This window comes from Plectropomus leopardus, chromosome 13 (assembly GCF_026936395.1).
Source record: "Plectropomus leopardus strain MGB_pleo_1.0 chromosome 13, ASM2693639v1, whole genome shotgun sequence".
NCBI lineage: Eukaryota > Metazoa > Chordata > Actinopteri > Perciformes > Serranidae > Plectropomus > Plectropomus leopardus.
This window is the reverse complement of record NC_142188.1, coordinates 17,664,839-17,678,098: the sequence shown is the minus strand read 5'-3', so window position 1 is coordinate 17,678,098 and position 13,260 is coordinate 17,664,839. Positions and strand designations below refer to the sequence as shown.

At 41.2% G+C, this 13,260-nt stretch overlaps 1 protein-coding gene and 1 long non-coding RNA gene across 3 annotated transcripts in view; one reads left to right on the top strand and one right to left on the bottom strand.

Annotated features, from left to right (window-relative positions):
* The window catches only part of LOC121955028 (uncharacterized), a 57,090-nt gene that overhangs the window by 40,271 nt on the left and 3,559 nt on the right, over nucleotides 1–13,260 (bottom strand). The gene's annotated exons all lie outside the window — the stretch shown is intronic.
* Nucleotides 2,642–13,260, top strand: part of crtac1b (cartilage acidic protein 1b) — a 30,972-nt gene continuing 20,353 nt past the window's right edge. For both annotated transcript variants that reach the window (XM_088086468.1, XM_042502812.2), the window contains exons 1-5: nucleotides 2,642–2,780; nucleotides 5,797–5,987; nucleotides 8,533–8,729; nucleotides 9,109–9,245; nucleotides 12,234–12,390. In XM_088086468.1, coding sequence (XP_087942594.1) covers nucleotides 5,803–5,987; nucleotides 8,533–8,729; nucleotides 9,109–9,245; nucleotides 12,234–12,390 — 676 coding nt within the window. In that variant the 5' untranslated portion in view covers nucleotides 2,642–2,780; nucleotides 5,797–5,802. The remainder of the gene's footprint in view (nucleotides 2,781–5,796; nucleotides 5,988–8,532; nucleotides 8,730–9,108; nucleotides 9,246–12,233; nucleotides 12,391–13,260) is intronic.

Here is a 13,260-nt window from a genome sequence, read left to right as displayed (position 1 = left end):
AACTAAAATCAGTTTGACACCCCTGGCATAGAGGTGTATATTTTTGAAAGATCTAACATCTAAAAGCAACATTTCTTTGTGTAGAATTAAAGCTTCAAATATGATATTAAATTGCTACGAACATATGATGTATTTAGCAGTTCCAGGAATGTATAAACAGCTACAGGCTATCTGAGGTTTCCGTCAGTAGCCAGCAGGCCTGTTAGCCAGAGGAGTGAACGCCAGGCAACCCTGCCAGCGGGGACGTGGCATTGGGACCATTACTAAAGCTTAATGATATGAGAAGTGTTCTCCTATCCACCGCGGAGGGGATTCATCACGATGCTGTAGCACTATACATCTTTCAACAGCCCCTAAAGAGGAAAGGGGACATTTCTTCATGCTGTAGTAAAAACCCCTCCCTTCTCCATTCTTCCCCTGAGCTTTCTACATTCCTCATCTTCCCTTAAAGACGCTCTATTTTAAGATCATTGCGTCTAAGGAGGGAGGGGTGGCACGACCTTGGCGACGGGTGAGGGTGAAATAAGGTAGTGGGAAGCGCCGGATGAGTGTGTGTAGAGAGCCACAAACCACAACATCTTGTCTGGGATTTGTCCCAGTGTGCCCCGGGGGAAGGAATACAATTCACTCTCCGCCTCAAAGTCACACTACACACTGTCACTGGCTTCAGCTGAGTGCTGATAGATGTCTCTTTGTCCCCTCATAAATAAAAACACTCTGGTCTCTGCTGTGTGAGAGACTGTAGATCAGGTTGTAAATAGCTGAAGGTATCATGCGCTGCAGTACGTCAAGCCTGGAGGATTTTCTCTTTTTCTAACCCTTCAGATTTTGCGACCATGTCCCAGAACTCTGCAACCTCTAAATCAAGCTTATGAACCACAACACAAGATCAAAATAAGTGAAAGCAGAGTTAACTTTGGGTCTTTAACTTAATTTTATAGCCCGGAGACAATAGGCAGAAATCACAGCATGGAGACGCTTAACATTTCTGTCATAGTATTTGCATTGTTTGAGTCACAGCCACCTGCCTGTGGATTTACACCAGTAGATCACAGACAATAACAGTAAAGACAGAAGTGCACTGGTTTATGACTTCAGCACTTTCAGTTTGAAGCCTTCCAGCACCAGTGAGTTTAAATTATGGTGGGAGACGTCCTTGGGATGTGAACATCTCATTTCACCAGGCTGTGAGCAACCGCACACACCAACACACACACACACACACACACACACACACACAACTCATTTCATTGGGGGTCTCTGGGAGGCTGGACTCAGTGGAGCATGACATAAGAATTATACATCTGGCAGCAGTAAACCTGCAAACTCTCTCTCCGCCCCCCCCCCCCCTCTTTCTTACACACACTTGTGACTGCGAAGAGACAAACCCTAACTTTTTGCTCATCACTCTCAGAAAGAATTACTTATTATTTCTGAGGATCATTTGCTGTTGATGCTTGTTACTCTGCTCTATGCAAATGTGATGCTATTTTATTCATTTTACTCCTCACACAGGGCTGAAACAGCTCTCTTGTTGTTCTTAGATAATGTAAAAGAGTTTCTCATGTGCATTCAGTGCATCTAATTACTTTAATTACTTCCTCAGTCAGGGTTTTGATCCATCAAACTCAAAACCTAAAAGTGCCAAAAGTTGTTATATATATTGTTGGATATATTATTAAGTATATTCACAAATAAAATTTTTGAGGATAGAAATAAACACTGTGTCTTCACAATGCTCTACTGTGAACTTTTGCACATCCACTGTCTTATATTTTTCGCATCCTGCACAAAACTGTTCATGTTTTCTGAAACAGCTATACTGCAAATATTCTTTATATTTTTTAATAATAAAGTGCTTTTTTTAGAATATTTGCCACATTTTGTGTGCTTGAGTGCAGCACTGGTTGCAGTTCCTCTTAATATGTTTATCATATGTTTAATATATGCACCAAACACCAAAGCAAATTCCTTAAAAGTGAAAACCATGATAATAAATCGTATTCTGACCCTGTTCTGTTAACAAGCTGCAGCGGCAGTGCTTGTAGGGTGGGGCCAGAGTTCAGACAGGGAGGCATGGAGTATGGAGTGATAACATGACTATTATTGATGATATAAACAGCACAGGTTGCATATGCATCAAGATTTTACCCTCGTGATTTTTGATCTGAAGTTATTGTGATAAGCCCAAAATACAATGTTGCTCTAACAGTTTATATTCAAGCATTAATTACTAATTAGGTATTCAATTTTCATACATTTTAAGGGAAAAACAGGGTTAATCAACTTATAAGCATCATTTGAGTAAATCTGATATATAAAAAAATTGTTATCAAACTAGAGGTCAATCGGCATGCATGTTATAATACTTCAAGTAAATAAATAAATAAAACGCTTAACGTATGGTCGCACGTGGATGGAGCAGGAGTCGGAGCATCAACTGGAAGAGGCTCCGCATCCTCATCCAGCTGCGCCTCACTGCCATATCATAATGGGCACCTGGGGACACGCCCACCCACCGCTTCCCAGCTCTCTCATTGGCTCCGCGTTTAAATATTTCGCAAGCTGTTCGTCGATTGGCTCAAAAATCACACAAGTGATTTCATAAAGCAAATCTTTTGGAAGTTGTGTAAAGGGAATAAGTGGGAAAAACCCTTGAGATAACTGCGGCATACACCGCACAATTGGCTGACTGGATCTCCTTCTCTCTCCCTCCCCCTCTCTCTCCTCGCTGTCAATCGCTGGAGGATTTGTCGGAGTTTCCGAGCGTCTCTGCATCTGTGAGTAACCTGAGTTTGCTTTCTGCTGCTGAAGCTGCTGCTTTGGCTTCAGGATGACTGTAGCGCTCCGCTGGGATCTGCTGCAGAGATGAGAGCCGATAGAAAGTTGATGTCCGTCCGGATTTGACTGCAACTTTCTGCTCAGAGCACATTCATAACTTTAGACGCTTGATCATCAGTTTCCAGTCAGATAGTCCGCATGATTGTTTTATCATCAGCTGCAGTGAATACAGCGGATTAAATGTTGCTTGACAAAGTGAATTGAAAAAAGCCGATGAGCAGATAGTAAAGAAAACACAAGGTTTCTGTTGTTAATAGTCTATTAACTGCAGCAGTTATTCTAGTTTTAAAAAGATTTCTTTTTTGTTATTTTTTCTCCAATTTCTTGTTGTTTTTTGCTTTCGTGGGGTGCTTATTTTAATTAAGAGTTATGGATATTATCTAACTTTATGTTTGAAAAATACATATAATACATTACAGAAAAAGTACATATTGTTATTATTATTATTATTATTATGTATCATATTGGTGACCCTTTCCAGAAACTTTTATTCACTTTCTACTCTTATAACTGTCAAAATCGTTTTCAGCATTTTCTTCCTTTTTTTTTTTTATTCATAGAAATGCTTTAAATGACATGACTGTTTTGTTGTAAAGCAGATGAGGCGTTTTAGTGAGTTGTTGCACTCTGTGTCTTTGCTGGAATTAGATTTTTATTGTCTGCTATCCACTGTGGTAAATGACGGATGAATTGGAGCTTAAAATTAATAGCAATTGTTGATTCCTCAGAAGTACTGCTAAGTGTAATTCACTTGGACTGGTACAGCACTGTGTGTGTGCGTGTGTGTGTGTGTGTGTGTGTGTGTGTGTGTGTGTGTTCTGCAGTGAGGGTGTCCTTCACAGAGAAGAGCCTCTGGAGAAGCTGTGTGTTTGAAACTGAAGATGTTGCCTGGCTCTTTGTCGCAGTGTTATCAGGATCAGAGCTCGGGCTTGAACGCTCCAGAAAGCACATGCTGATGTTGCACGCTGTGGTAATGGCCTCTTAATGCCAACATAAATAACCAAATCGAAAACATTTCTCTGCTTCAAACGACTATTCTTTTCCCCACTGCTATTTCATGGCTGTTTTACTACAAATAACTTTATTTGATGCTTTTTATTCTTATAGTCAGATTGTTGGTGACACCGCAGATCCTTAAACCCCAACGATTGTTTTGTGGGTTCCCGCTCGTGGAAAAGTCACATCGCAACTTTACTTGGCGACTCAAGTGGGGTGTCTTGGTTTTTACTGCAGTGAATGCAGGGCAAAGTGACTGTGTGTCCTTGACTGGATAATGTACCCCTCCATTATATCAGGCCAGTCCCCAATGGTTTCAGTCTCCCATTTTCCTACATCTTTCTTCCAGTTATTACTTCGCATGGCTATTTTAATGTAGAATTATTGGGAATAATTGACTTTTTCTCTGGTTTTCAGACTTTTTTAACTGATATATGCTGCAGTATGGGAACAAAGCCCTGTCTTATATTTCATCCTCATTTGTATGGACATTAGGCTGCCCACCTGTGACTGTAATATGTAAAAGTACTTATGTCCTCTAGTTTTCTATTTTAAAATTATTCTCCAAGTGCATCTTCACAGTAAAAATACTCTACCACACTTTTCTTTTTACTTTTCCCTTCACTCCTCTTTTTAATTTATAGCTCACCGCTCCTATCTAACACAGAGTATATGAGCAAGTCTGTAAAGCTTCCCTCTGTGGTCTGAAACTGCTCAGCCCATTTGTCATTACACCTCGTTCTAATGTGGAGAAACTGCCTCATCCCGAGCTCCTGGTTGTTGTTAATTAACCCTTGTTGGTAACAGCCCCAGTCGACACTGCTACCAGCTCTCCTGCTAGCGTTATCACTTCGCCGCCTGCCAGCACAACTAGCATTAGCCCTGGCCATATTTCTGCAGGTGTCAGCGGAGGTGCTTCCTCTCCCTGCCGACGTGCTCTTGAGAGTATAACTCAAACGGCAATGCGGTTTTATCTTAAATTGAATTGTTGAGGGAGATGTTAAAGAGCCATACATCACCTGGAAACTCAGAGAAGAAAGGGAGAATCTGCAGAAGCAGAGATGGGAACAGCTCGGATGGAATGAGCACTATATGACGACGGCTGCGTTCATAAATCCACGAGCAGAGCAAATCAAGTTGTCAGCTTGTAAACTCCATTTAGTGTGTGTGTGTGTGTTTGTGTGTGAAGATGAGTGTTTTATTTTAGCCTTAATGAGGTGACCTTTACTTTCTCCCCTCAGTCTTGTTTCCTTTCTCTCTGTTCAATTTGAGCATCAGAAAGCCTCCACCTGCACTTCACAAGTCGATTGGATCAATTCCTCAATGTTCACCTTTTATCTACTGACTGACTACTGAAAGGACACTTACAGATCACACAGCCCTTTTATCCAAAAAAGCTTTCCCCAATTTAGAGTTGGTCACTGTCTCTGAGGAAACAGCACCTCAGGTCTGTTATATCAGATCGTATTGGTTTCCCCTGTGTTCACTTGGCCTCTGGCTAATGCCCTGCTCCATGTATGGATTTTCTGTCCTGTGATTCTTCAGCCCGTCTGCCTGTGATGGGTCGTTCAGATCTAACCCTGCGGAGCACTGCTGATTGCGGCGGTATATCTTCATCTTTATGTCTGAGTATAGGAGAAAGCTCTGCCAACGAACCCGCTGATGTTTGCCCCGCGATGGATTTGGAGAATTAGCAGCAAGGGCATGTGTTGCAGTTAAGAAGTGTGTGAATTACAGGTTTTATTTCATTTGCCTTAACTGGCGGGACAAAAGTGTGCTGCAGTTTTGCGTGTGAATCTTTTGGATGGGAACTGTGTGTTTGGACGTATTATTACTGCACTTTTGCTCTTTGGAAAATGCATTCAAGTGAAAGTGGCAGAAGCAGCAAAAAAGACAAGCAGCACTGATGGTAGCATTACTCAAACTCAGCTGTCGCAAATGGTGTGTTTTTCCCTTTAGGTGAGGATGTTGTTGTGGCTGGTTTTGTTCCTGCCTGCCATCTCCTTGGCTCAGCGATCAGAGCCCATGTTCTCAGCTATAACCAAGAGCACCCTCCCTCCCGACTACGACAACAACCCCACCCAGCTCAACTATGGCGTGGCCGTCACTGATGTGGATGGGGACGGAGACCTGGAGATATTTGTAGCCGGGTGAGAAAGGGGGGAGGAAGTTCTGTAAAACAGTCTTTAGTTGCTCAAAGTTAGTTTTACTTAAATCTTCGACGATCCTGTCTCACAGTGTTACAAGCACAAATGTTTTTTCCTCTTGTGCAATGAGAACAAAATCAGAGGCTAAAATAAAAGTACACTTTCATTTTTCCAAGCTAAAGGTTGAAGACAAAGGCAAAAAACTAAAAAGGCGAGAGATGGTAAGAGTGCCCTGAGGCTCACTAAGCTGATGAGAATGAATGTGATTGGATGGAGTGTCATTGATGGGAACAGTTTGGCACGCCTGCCTCTATCTAGTGGAGCAGCAATGAATTTCCCAATGCTTAACAGAGTATAGATGGGCCGAAATGACCCTGCTTAGTAAATGTCATTTAGCCAAGACACCATATTCAGCAGGTATCCTGGACAGGAGGGCATCACAAAACCTCATAAAGTACTGAAGTATAGCATGGTTAAAGTACATTACACTACTATTATACAGTAGATGACAGTGGGACGAGTCACGTAAAGTCACTGTGGTCTCACTTTGACAATTCACTCAGAATCAGACAGTGTGACAATGTTAAAAGTCAGAACAGAGATCTGAGTTAAAAGTAATGATAGATAAGATTTTGGTTCTTCTGGTGACCTCTTGTCTGTGCCTCTCTTATTGCCATGAACAGATTATGTCAAAAACATAAAAACATATCTTTTTTTTTTTTTTGGGGGGGCTAATTATTTAGATAAAATTAGATTTTGACTGCAAGTTGTTGCTTCTCCTTTCCTAGTGGAATAATAGCATAGATTTCATTTAATTGGTTCCCAGAAAATCTAGAATTACAGTAGTCAAATCTCCTGAATACATATTTTTTCAGCAGACATTATTTAAATTGATAGATTTGGTAGTTTTTTTTTTTGTTTTTCTTTTGCTTATGTTTCTATGGCCAGCAGAGGCTATGCAACTTTGAGCTGCTAGCCTCAAGCAAGAATGTGCAACAGGGTGCAGATCTGTAAACTTAAGCTACACCCCAGGATTATTTATTCATTTATTCTTTCATTTTCTAACTTGCAGTAAGTTACTTGTTTAAAATCAAAGTTCCCCTTTAAAAGGAAAGTTCACCCCCAAATTAAAAATTCATACTTTTCCTCTTACCTGTTATGCTATTTACCAGTCTACATGTTTTGGTGTGAGTTGCAGTGTTGGATATATCAGCTGTAGAGATTTGTGTTTGTACTCAATGCGCCAAAAAATACATTTAAGAAACTCAACACCAATGTGTCTTTTCAAATATCATGACCTGGTTACCCAAGATAACCCACAGATCTTGCTGTAAGCAGTTTCATGTTGGAACTATTTTCTTTTTACGTAACTTCACTCACCAACTGTTTCACCACTCAGAACACGATTCTACCGACCACCCTCAAAGTGCGGCAGACCTTGAAGCCAATTTAACATAGTGGCCAAACCATGTAACTACAACTTACGAGTCTGTCACATGATACCATTGGGTCGAAATAAAAAAAATACCTTTGCCCATAGACTTATGCTGGGAGAGAGATGTCTGTAAATCAGTGGATGCATTTTTTTGAGCGTCACAACCCCTGCAAAATAACTTGTTTCACTATCAACTTTAATTCATTTGGTCCAAAAACATTTCTAAAGTCTAGAGGAGCCACACGATTTTTATCCTCATTCAAGTCAGTGAAGTGCTGGGGCGACCTCTGGCTCACTTGGTAGAGCGTGCGCCTCATGTACGCTAAAGTCCTTGGCAGAAACCAGGTTTGAATCTACGTGTAATCCCTCCCTCCTCTTTCCACTTTCTCCAGCTGCTCTATCACATAGGCCCTTTAAAAAAGTTAGCAGGGGGCTAAACTGGAAGCAGCAAGCTGGTAGAAGTTAATCGCTCAGCAAGTGTTTTCTCTAATGTGCTTGCTCTATGGGTCCAATAATGGGGATCTGGGTAATTTTACACCCTGTACTGTCTCTTTACACATCCATGGCATCAACCTATGGAGACCTAGGAGAGCCAGCGGTAGATGCACTTCCTTGATATCTTCCTTCCGTGATAAGGCTGGTTGGTGTTGTTCAGAAAGAATAATTCCACATGAAACTGCTTACAACAAGTTCTTCGGATTATCTTGAGTAACAGGGTCACGATTTCTGGAAAGAGACATTGCTGTTGAGTTTTTAAATAAAAAAATTAAAAAATTGGCACTGTGAGCACCACAAGTGCGAGTGTTATCTTATTCCATTACACTGGAGAGAGGGCAGACATGTCTACGGCCAACATCTTCAACACGAAGCGGCTTGATAAGTAGCACTACAGGTAAGGAAAAATATGTATTTTTATTTTGGGGTAAACCATCCCTTTAAGATTAGAAAGCTCTCAGGGCCTTTAAAAGTCCACTTTTTTAATACCATCTAACATAATATTTGAAAAGTGCACCTACAAACATAAACAGCACAATATGATTTAAACTTCAAAATTCCTGCAGACAGTCTCATGTAATGAAGATGTAACAGCTTGCCTTTGGTGCCTGTTGACAGCTACAATGGCCCAAACCTGGTGCTAAAGTATGACAAGCAGAAGAAAAGGCTCTTCAACATAGCTGTTGACAACCATAGCTCCCCTTTCTACGCCCTGAGAGACCGTCAAGGCAACGCCATCGGAGTGACAGCGTGTGACATCGACGGAGACGGTCGGGAGGAGATTTATGTTCTCAACACCAATAACGCCTTCTCGGGTACAGTACATGCTTTTACACACACGGATACACTTTACAAAAACACACTGACAAATGTGTTTGTGCACACACTCACACAGGGGTTGTGCCTCTCCTCTTGTACAGAGACAAAGCGGGAGAATCAGTATGCAGATATTAAGCTTATCTCATCTGAGTCTTCATCAGATAACAGATAAGCTTTGTGCTGCTATTAATCAATCTGAGAGCTACGGAGCGCACACTGCCAAAACTACTACGCCTCACCCCTATTATTTTTATAAAAATGACAGAGGTCACTTTCAGCCTCTTCTGTCTCCAATCACCCACGGTTCTTGTATTGCATAACACCTCTTTACTCTCCGCACAATCTTTGCCTCTGCTGAACTCTCTCCGCATCAAGGTCGGTCAACATACTCTGACAAGCTGTTTAAGTTCCGTAATGGACGCTTTGAAGATCTGCTGAACGATGACATTAACGAACACAGAGATGTGGCCAACCGTATGGCTGGGCGCTCAGTGGCCTGTGTGGACAGAAAGGTACTACACAAACACACACAGCAGAGTATGCAGATCCACACCACACACACAAACTCCCCAGAGTGTTTTCTGCGTACATGCATGGGTGCTTCTGTTTGTTTACCAGTGATAACTCATGCCCTGCCTACGCCGCCCTTCTCAGCATGTGCTATGACAGTTCATTTGGGGGAATGGTGTGCCATTTTCTCTCTTCTGTCCATCGCACCAGTGTAATTACAGAAGCCAGGGCTCGTTTGTTTTATAGAACATCGTACGAGGGGAGGAGTGATGACTGCACACTACTGCTTTCTGCCCGTAGCATTTTCTTTCTCTCTCTCTCACTCCCTCTTCTATTGTTTTCTTCCCTTTTTCCACCTCCTTTATTCCTTTTTTCTCTCTCTGACTGACACGCTCACACTCTCTCTTTGTCTCTTATCACACGCATACAGTTCTCACTTCCAATCAGGGGACAGGATAAAGAAAGTAATAGTGGAAGAGGACAGTAGGGATTACAATAGTTTTTTTTTTTTTTTTAACCACAGTCCCATCTCAGTGAGCACTGATAGGTTGTGCAGCTGCCAAACCGATTGGAAAGATATCTGCTTTTAATGGCATAATGCTTTTAGAGGAAGCCAAAGCCCTGATGTGTGTTCTTCCATGCAGCAGAATTCATTTTCCTATTGCTGAACAAGTTTTATTAGAACAGATCTGGAACGACAGCAGAAGGTTACAAAGGCCGAAACCCAAGTGTCTTGTTTACTCATAAATAAAGTGCTATCATTCAGGAAAAAAGAGGGATAATTAGTCATCCAACTGTTTCATCTCTCCCAGTCTCCTTGAAAGAGACGTCCTATCATTAGTCTTATGCAAACTGATGAAGGTGACATATTGAGGGGTCTCATGTTGAACTGATGGATCACCTCACTTTGCATTTGGCAGGCAGGATGGAGCTCCTGAAAATAAGTGGGTTTTAAAAGCTAGAGTAATTGAAATGATAAAAAGCACCTCTGAAAACAAAATAAATGAAAATGCTACATCAGAGGCTGTAACTCATTCAGGCTTCTTAGTGATAAAGACTCATGTAGAGGGTATGCAATCGCATATCCCTGCACCGGCATGCACTTTGCAAGCATGCATGTCACACTATTCACAATGCCAATTTCAGTGACAGAAATTAGCCTTGGGTGAAGACTTATTGGAAAATCGTTGACTTTTAAGTTTGTTAAGTAACTGCCAGTGGCCTTCAGGTCTTTCATTGTAGTTCATTCTCATTCTGTCAAGTGTGTGTGTGTGTGTGTATGTATGTCCAAGTGTGCCTCACTCCTTCCACCACAGCGGGCCATAATACCATGCTTCATGACATTTACATCAACTACACCCACATGCTTCTCCTGTCTTGTAACAATGTAGTAAAGCTAACACAAATGGTAAAATGGCTTGTGTGTTTGCATGTGTGCATGTGTTTGTATTGATTGAAATATGTTAGGCCTGGTGGAAAAGCTCATTGAAATCCAGTGTGTAGTCTATTAGTGTGGTTCCGTCTGTGAGTTTGTGTCTGCAGGGACTCTGACTGATAATGGAGTGTGAAATTAATCTCCAAAGGGAGGCAGAGGAAGGAGCAGGGAGAGAGGCTGCAAGAGAGGGTGTAAAGGGTAGGAAACAAGGGAAAGGGAGATAAAGGGGAAAGAAAAAGGTCTGATTGGGAAAAGGTGAAATAATATTCAACAAGATAGCAAATGCAATTAAAACACAGGTTCGAGTAAACGTTTGTTGTTACAATAACCTTTTTTTTTCCTGTTATAGATTACTAAAAATCATGCGAACAGTTTTTTTTTGTGCTTTTTATTCAAAGCAGCTATAATTTCCAAATCAAATGATAATGCGAAAACAATTTGACAGATTTTAAAGAGGTTGCTCGTAATGACGAATAAAGAGATTTATCAAGTGAATCCACTCGGCTTTACTGAAATTTATAGTCAGTTTCAGATATTTGCTTAGCTGTTTGGCTCTCTACTGCAGTCTACTGTTTTGATTCACTTTCACTGATCTTTTAGCATCATATTCAGCGTCTGCAGGCAGTTGTTTTTTACTGGAAAGGCTCTGGAAAATTCACTATACCCACACGGTTTCTTTCCCAACTAGTCAGATCTCGACACTTGGTCGGTTGTCTAATATGTCTAACTATGGTGGTCTTTTTACCCCTCCAGCATCAGTTGTGGTCATTCTGGGACGGCGTGTCAATTTATGCTCGTTGCAAGCATTGTGTCTTTTCAAAATAAACTTCTGTCTTCACAGGATATGTAAAGTTTCTGCTCGTTAAAGGCATACTAACGCTTTTCTAACTTAGAACATTAGTTAAAAAAAGTTTTTTTAGGTTTGCTTCCTTAGGTTTATGTAACAAAAGTACAAGATTAGGAGCATTTAGCTGCTGAAAAGTTAGATATTTCCTTTAAGAATGGGTAGAGACCTGACCCTAACAGAGCTAAAAGAGTGAATATTAGACTTACACACATCAGGTGGATACAAAACTGACTCCAAATGAATGATAATGTTGATCTGTGCTGGATGTGTAAGCAATCAGCTGTTAATGTAGTTCACTATTCCACCTTAAAAGTTCACAAATTGTTTCCGTTGCCCCCAAGTGGCCCAAAAATTGGTTATTTCAGACTTCAATTAATATATTTGTGGCCAAATTTACACACGCAAGAGCTGATAAGAGATTGCTGGGATTTGTCTTTGCAGACAATAATAATGTTTGAGAGCCATCAAAACATTTTATGTCAAATCAATTATCAGCAGCAATGCGTTTTTTTTTGAGATTTGAGATTTTTTTTTGATTTTTGAGAAATTGGGAGAATCAACCCTTTAGGAAGTTTGCAGAATCATCAAATTATTCATCAACTCACATTTAGCTACACATGCCATTCTGGGGTTCTCAATATGCAAAGTATATTAAATAAATAAGTAGAGCATATTAATTAATGTAAATCATTTTTGTTTTTTCCCCAGGGTACAGGCCGTTACGCCATCTACATAGCCAACTACGCCAGTGGCAACGTGGCTCCTCACGCTCTCATTGAAATGGATGAGACAGCAAGTGATCTTTCACAGGGCGTCATTGCCCTCTCAAACGTGGCAGAGCAGGCTGGAGTCAACAAGTTCACTGGTGGGTATGAACAACTTACTCTGTGTGTGTGTGTGTGTGTGTGTATGACATAGACCATCATCCAGCACTACTGGACCTTCAGTCTGATTTACAGAGACATCCTCAGAGGAGCATGTGCTCTTTGTACCCATGGAGTCTGAAATATAGGACTTCACTATAGAGAGGCTGCTAGACGGGAGGCGAGTAAGGGAGAGCTGGAGAGATGCCAGCTGAGAAAAAAAAGGAAAAAGTAGGAGATGAAAGAGAACATGATGAGTGTAAGTGTGAGGGAAGAAAGAGAGAGAGTGTAGTGTTAGTGGGCTCTTTTGGCTCTGTCAGCTGTTTACTCCAGTCAAAGTCACAGGGAAGCACAGGCAAAGGGCGACATACACATACATCAGAGCAGCTCAACAGCCCAGAGATGGCATTTATCACAGCTAGGTGTGGTTCCCCCAGACGTCTGAAGGTGTGAATACAAGTGCACGGATGTCACTACAGCAAAAAAGGCTCAGTCATTCTGATCAAATTGTTACGGCACATGCCAGAAGTGGAAACAGAAACTGTGTTTTCTGCAGAGGTAAAATGTTGTTAGTGTTGACAGGAAGTTGCTGGTGTTATCTTACAGATTTGTCTTAAAATCACTACAGACCCTCCTACTGATTGGTTTGTAAGGGGATGTAAGTGGCCATTAAAATCACTAGTGAGAAGCAGCCTTCCCAAATCACCTTCCACAAATCACATAAAAAGCCAAATCCATCTTAACAATTCCACATCATCCTCCCTTTAAAGACTAGACTTCTGAAAATTAAGTTTGAGCGGTTTCATGTTTTCCATGTGCATATATACCATAAAATGCCTCTCACACAGTTTTGGGGAAGCTTTGAAAGCATA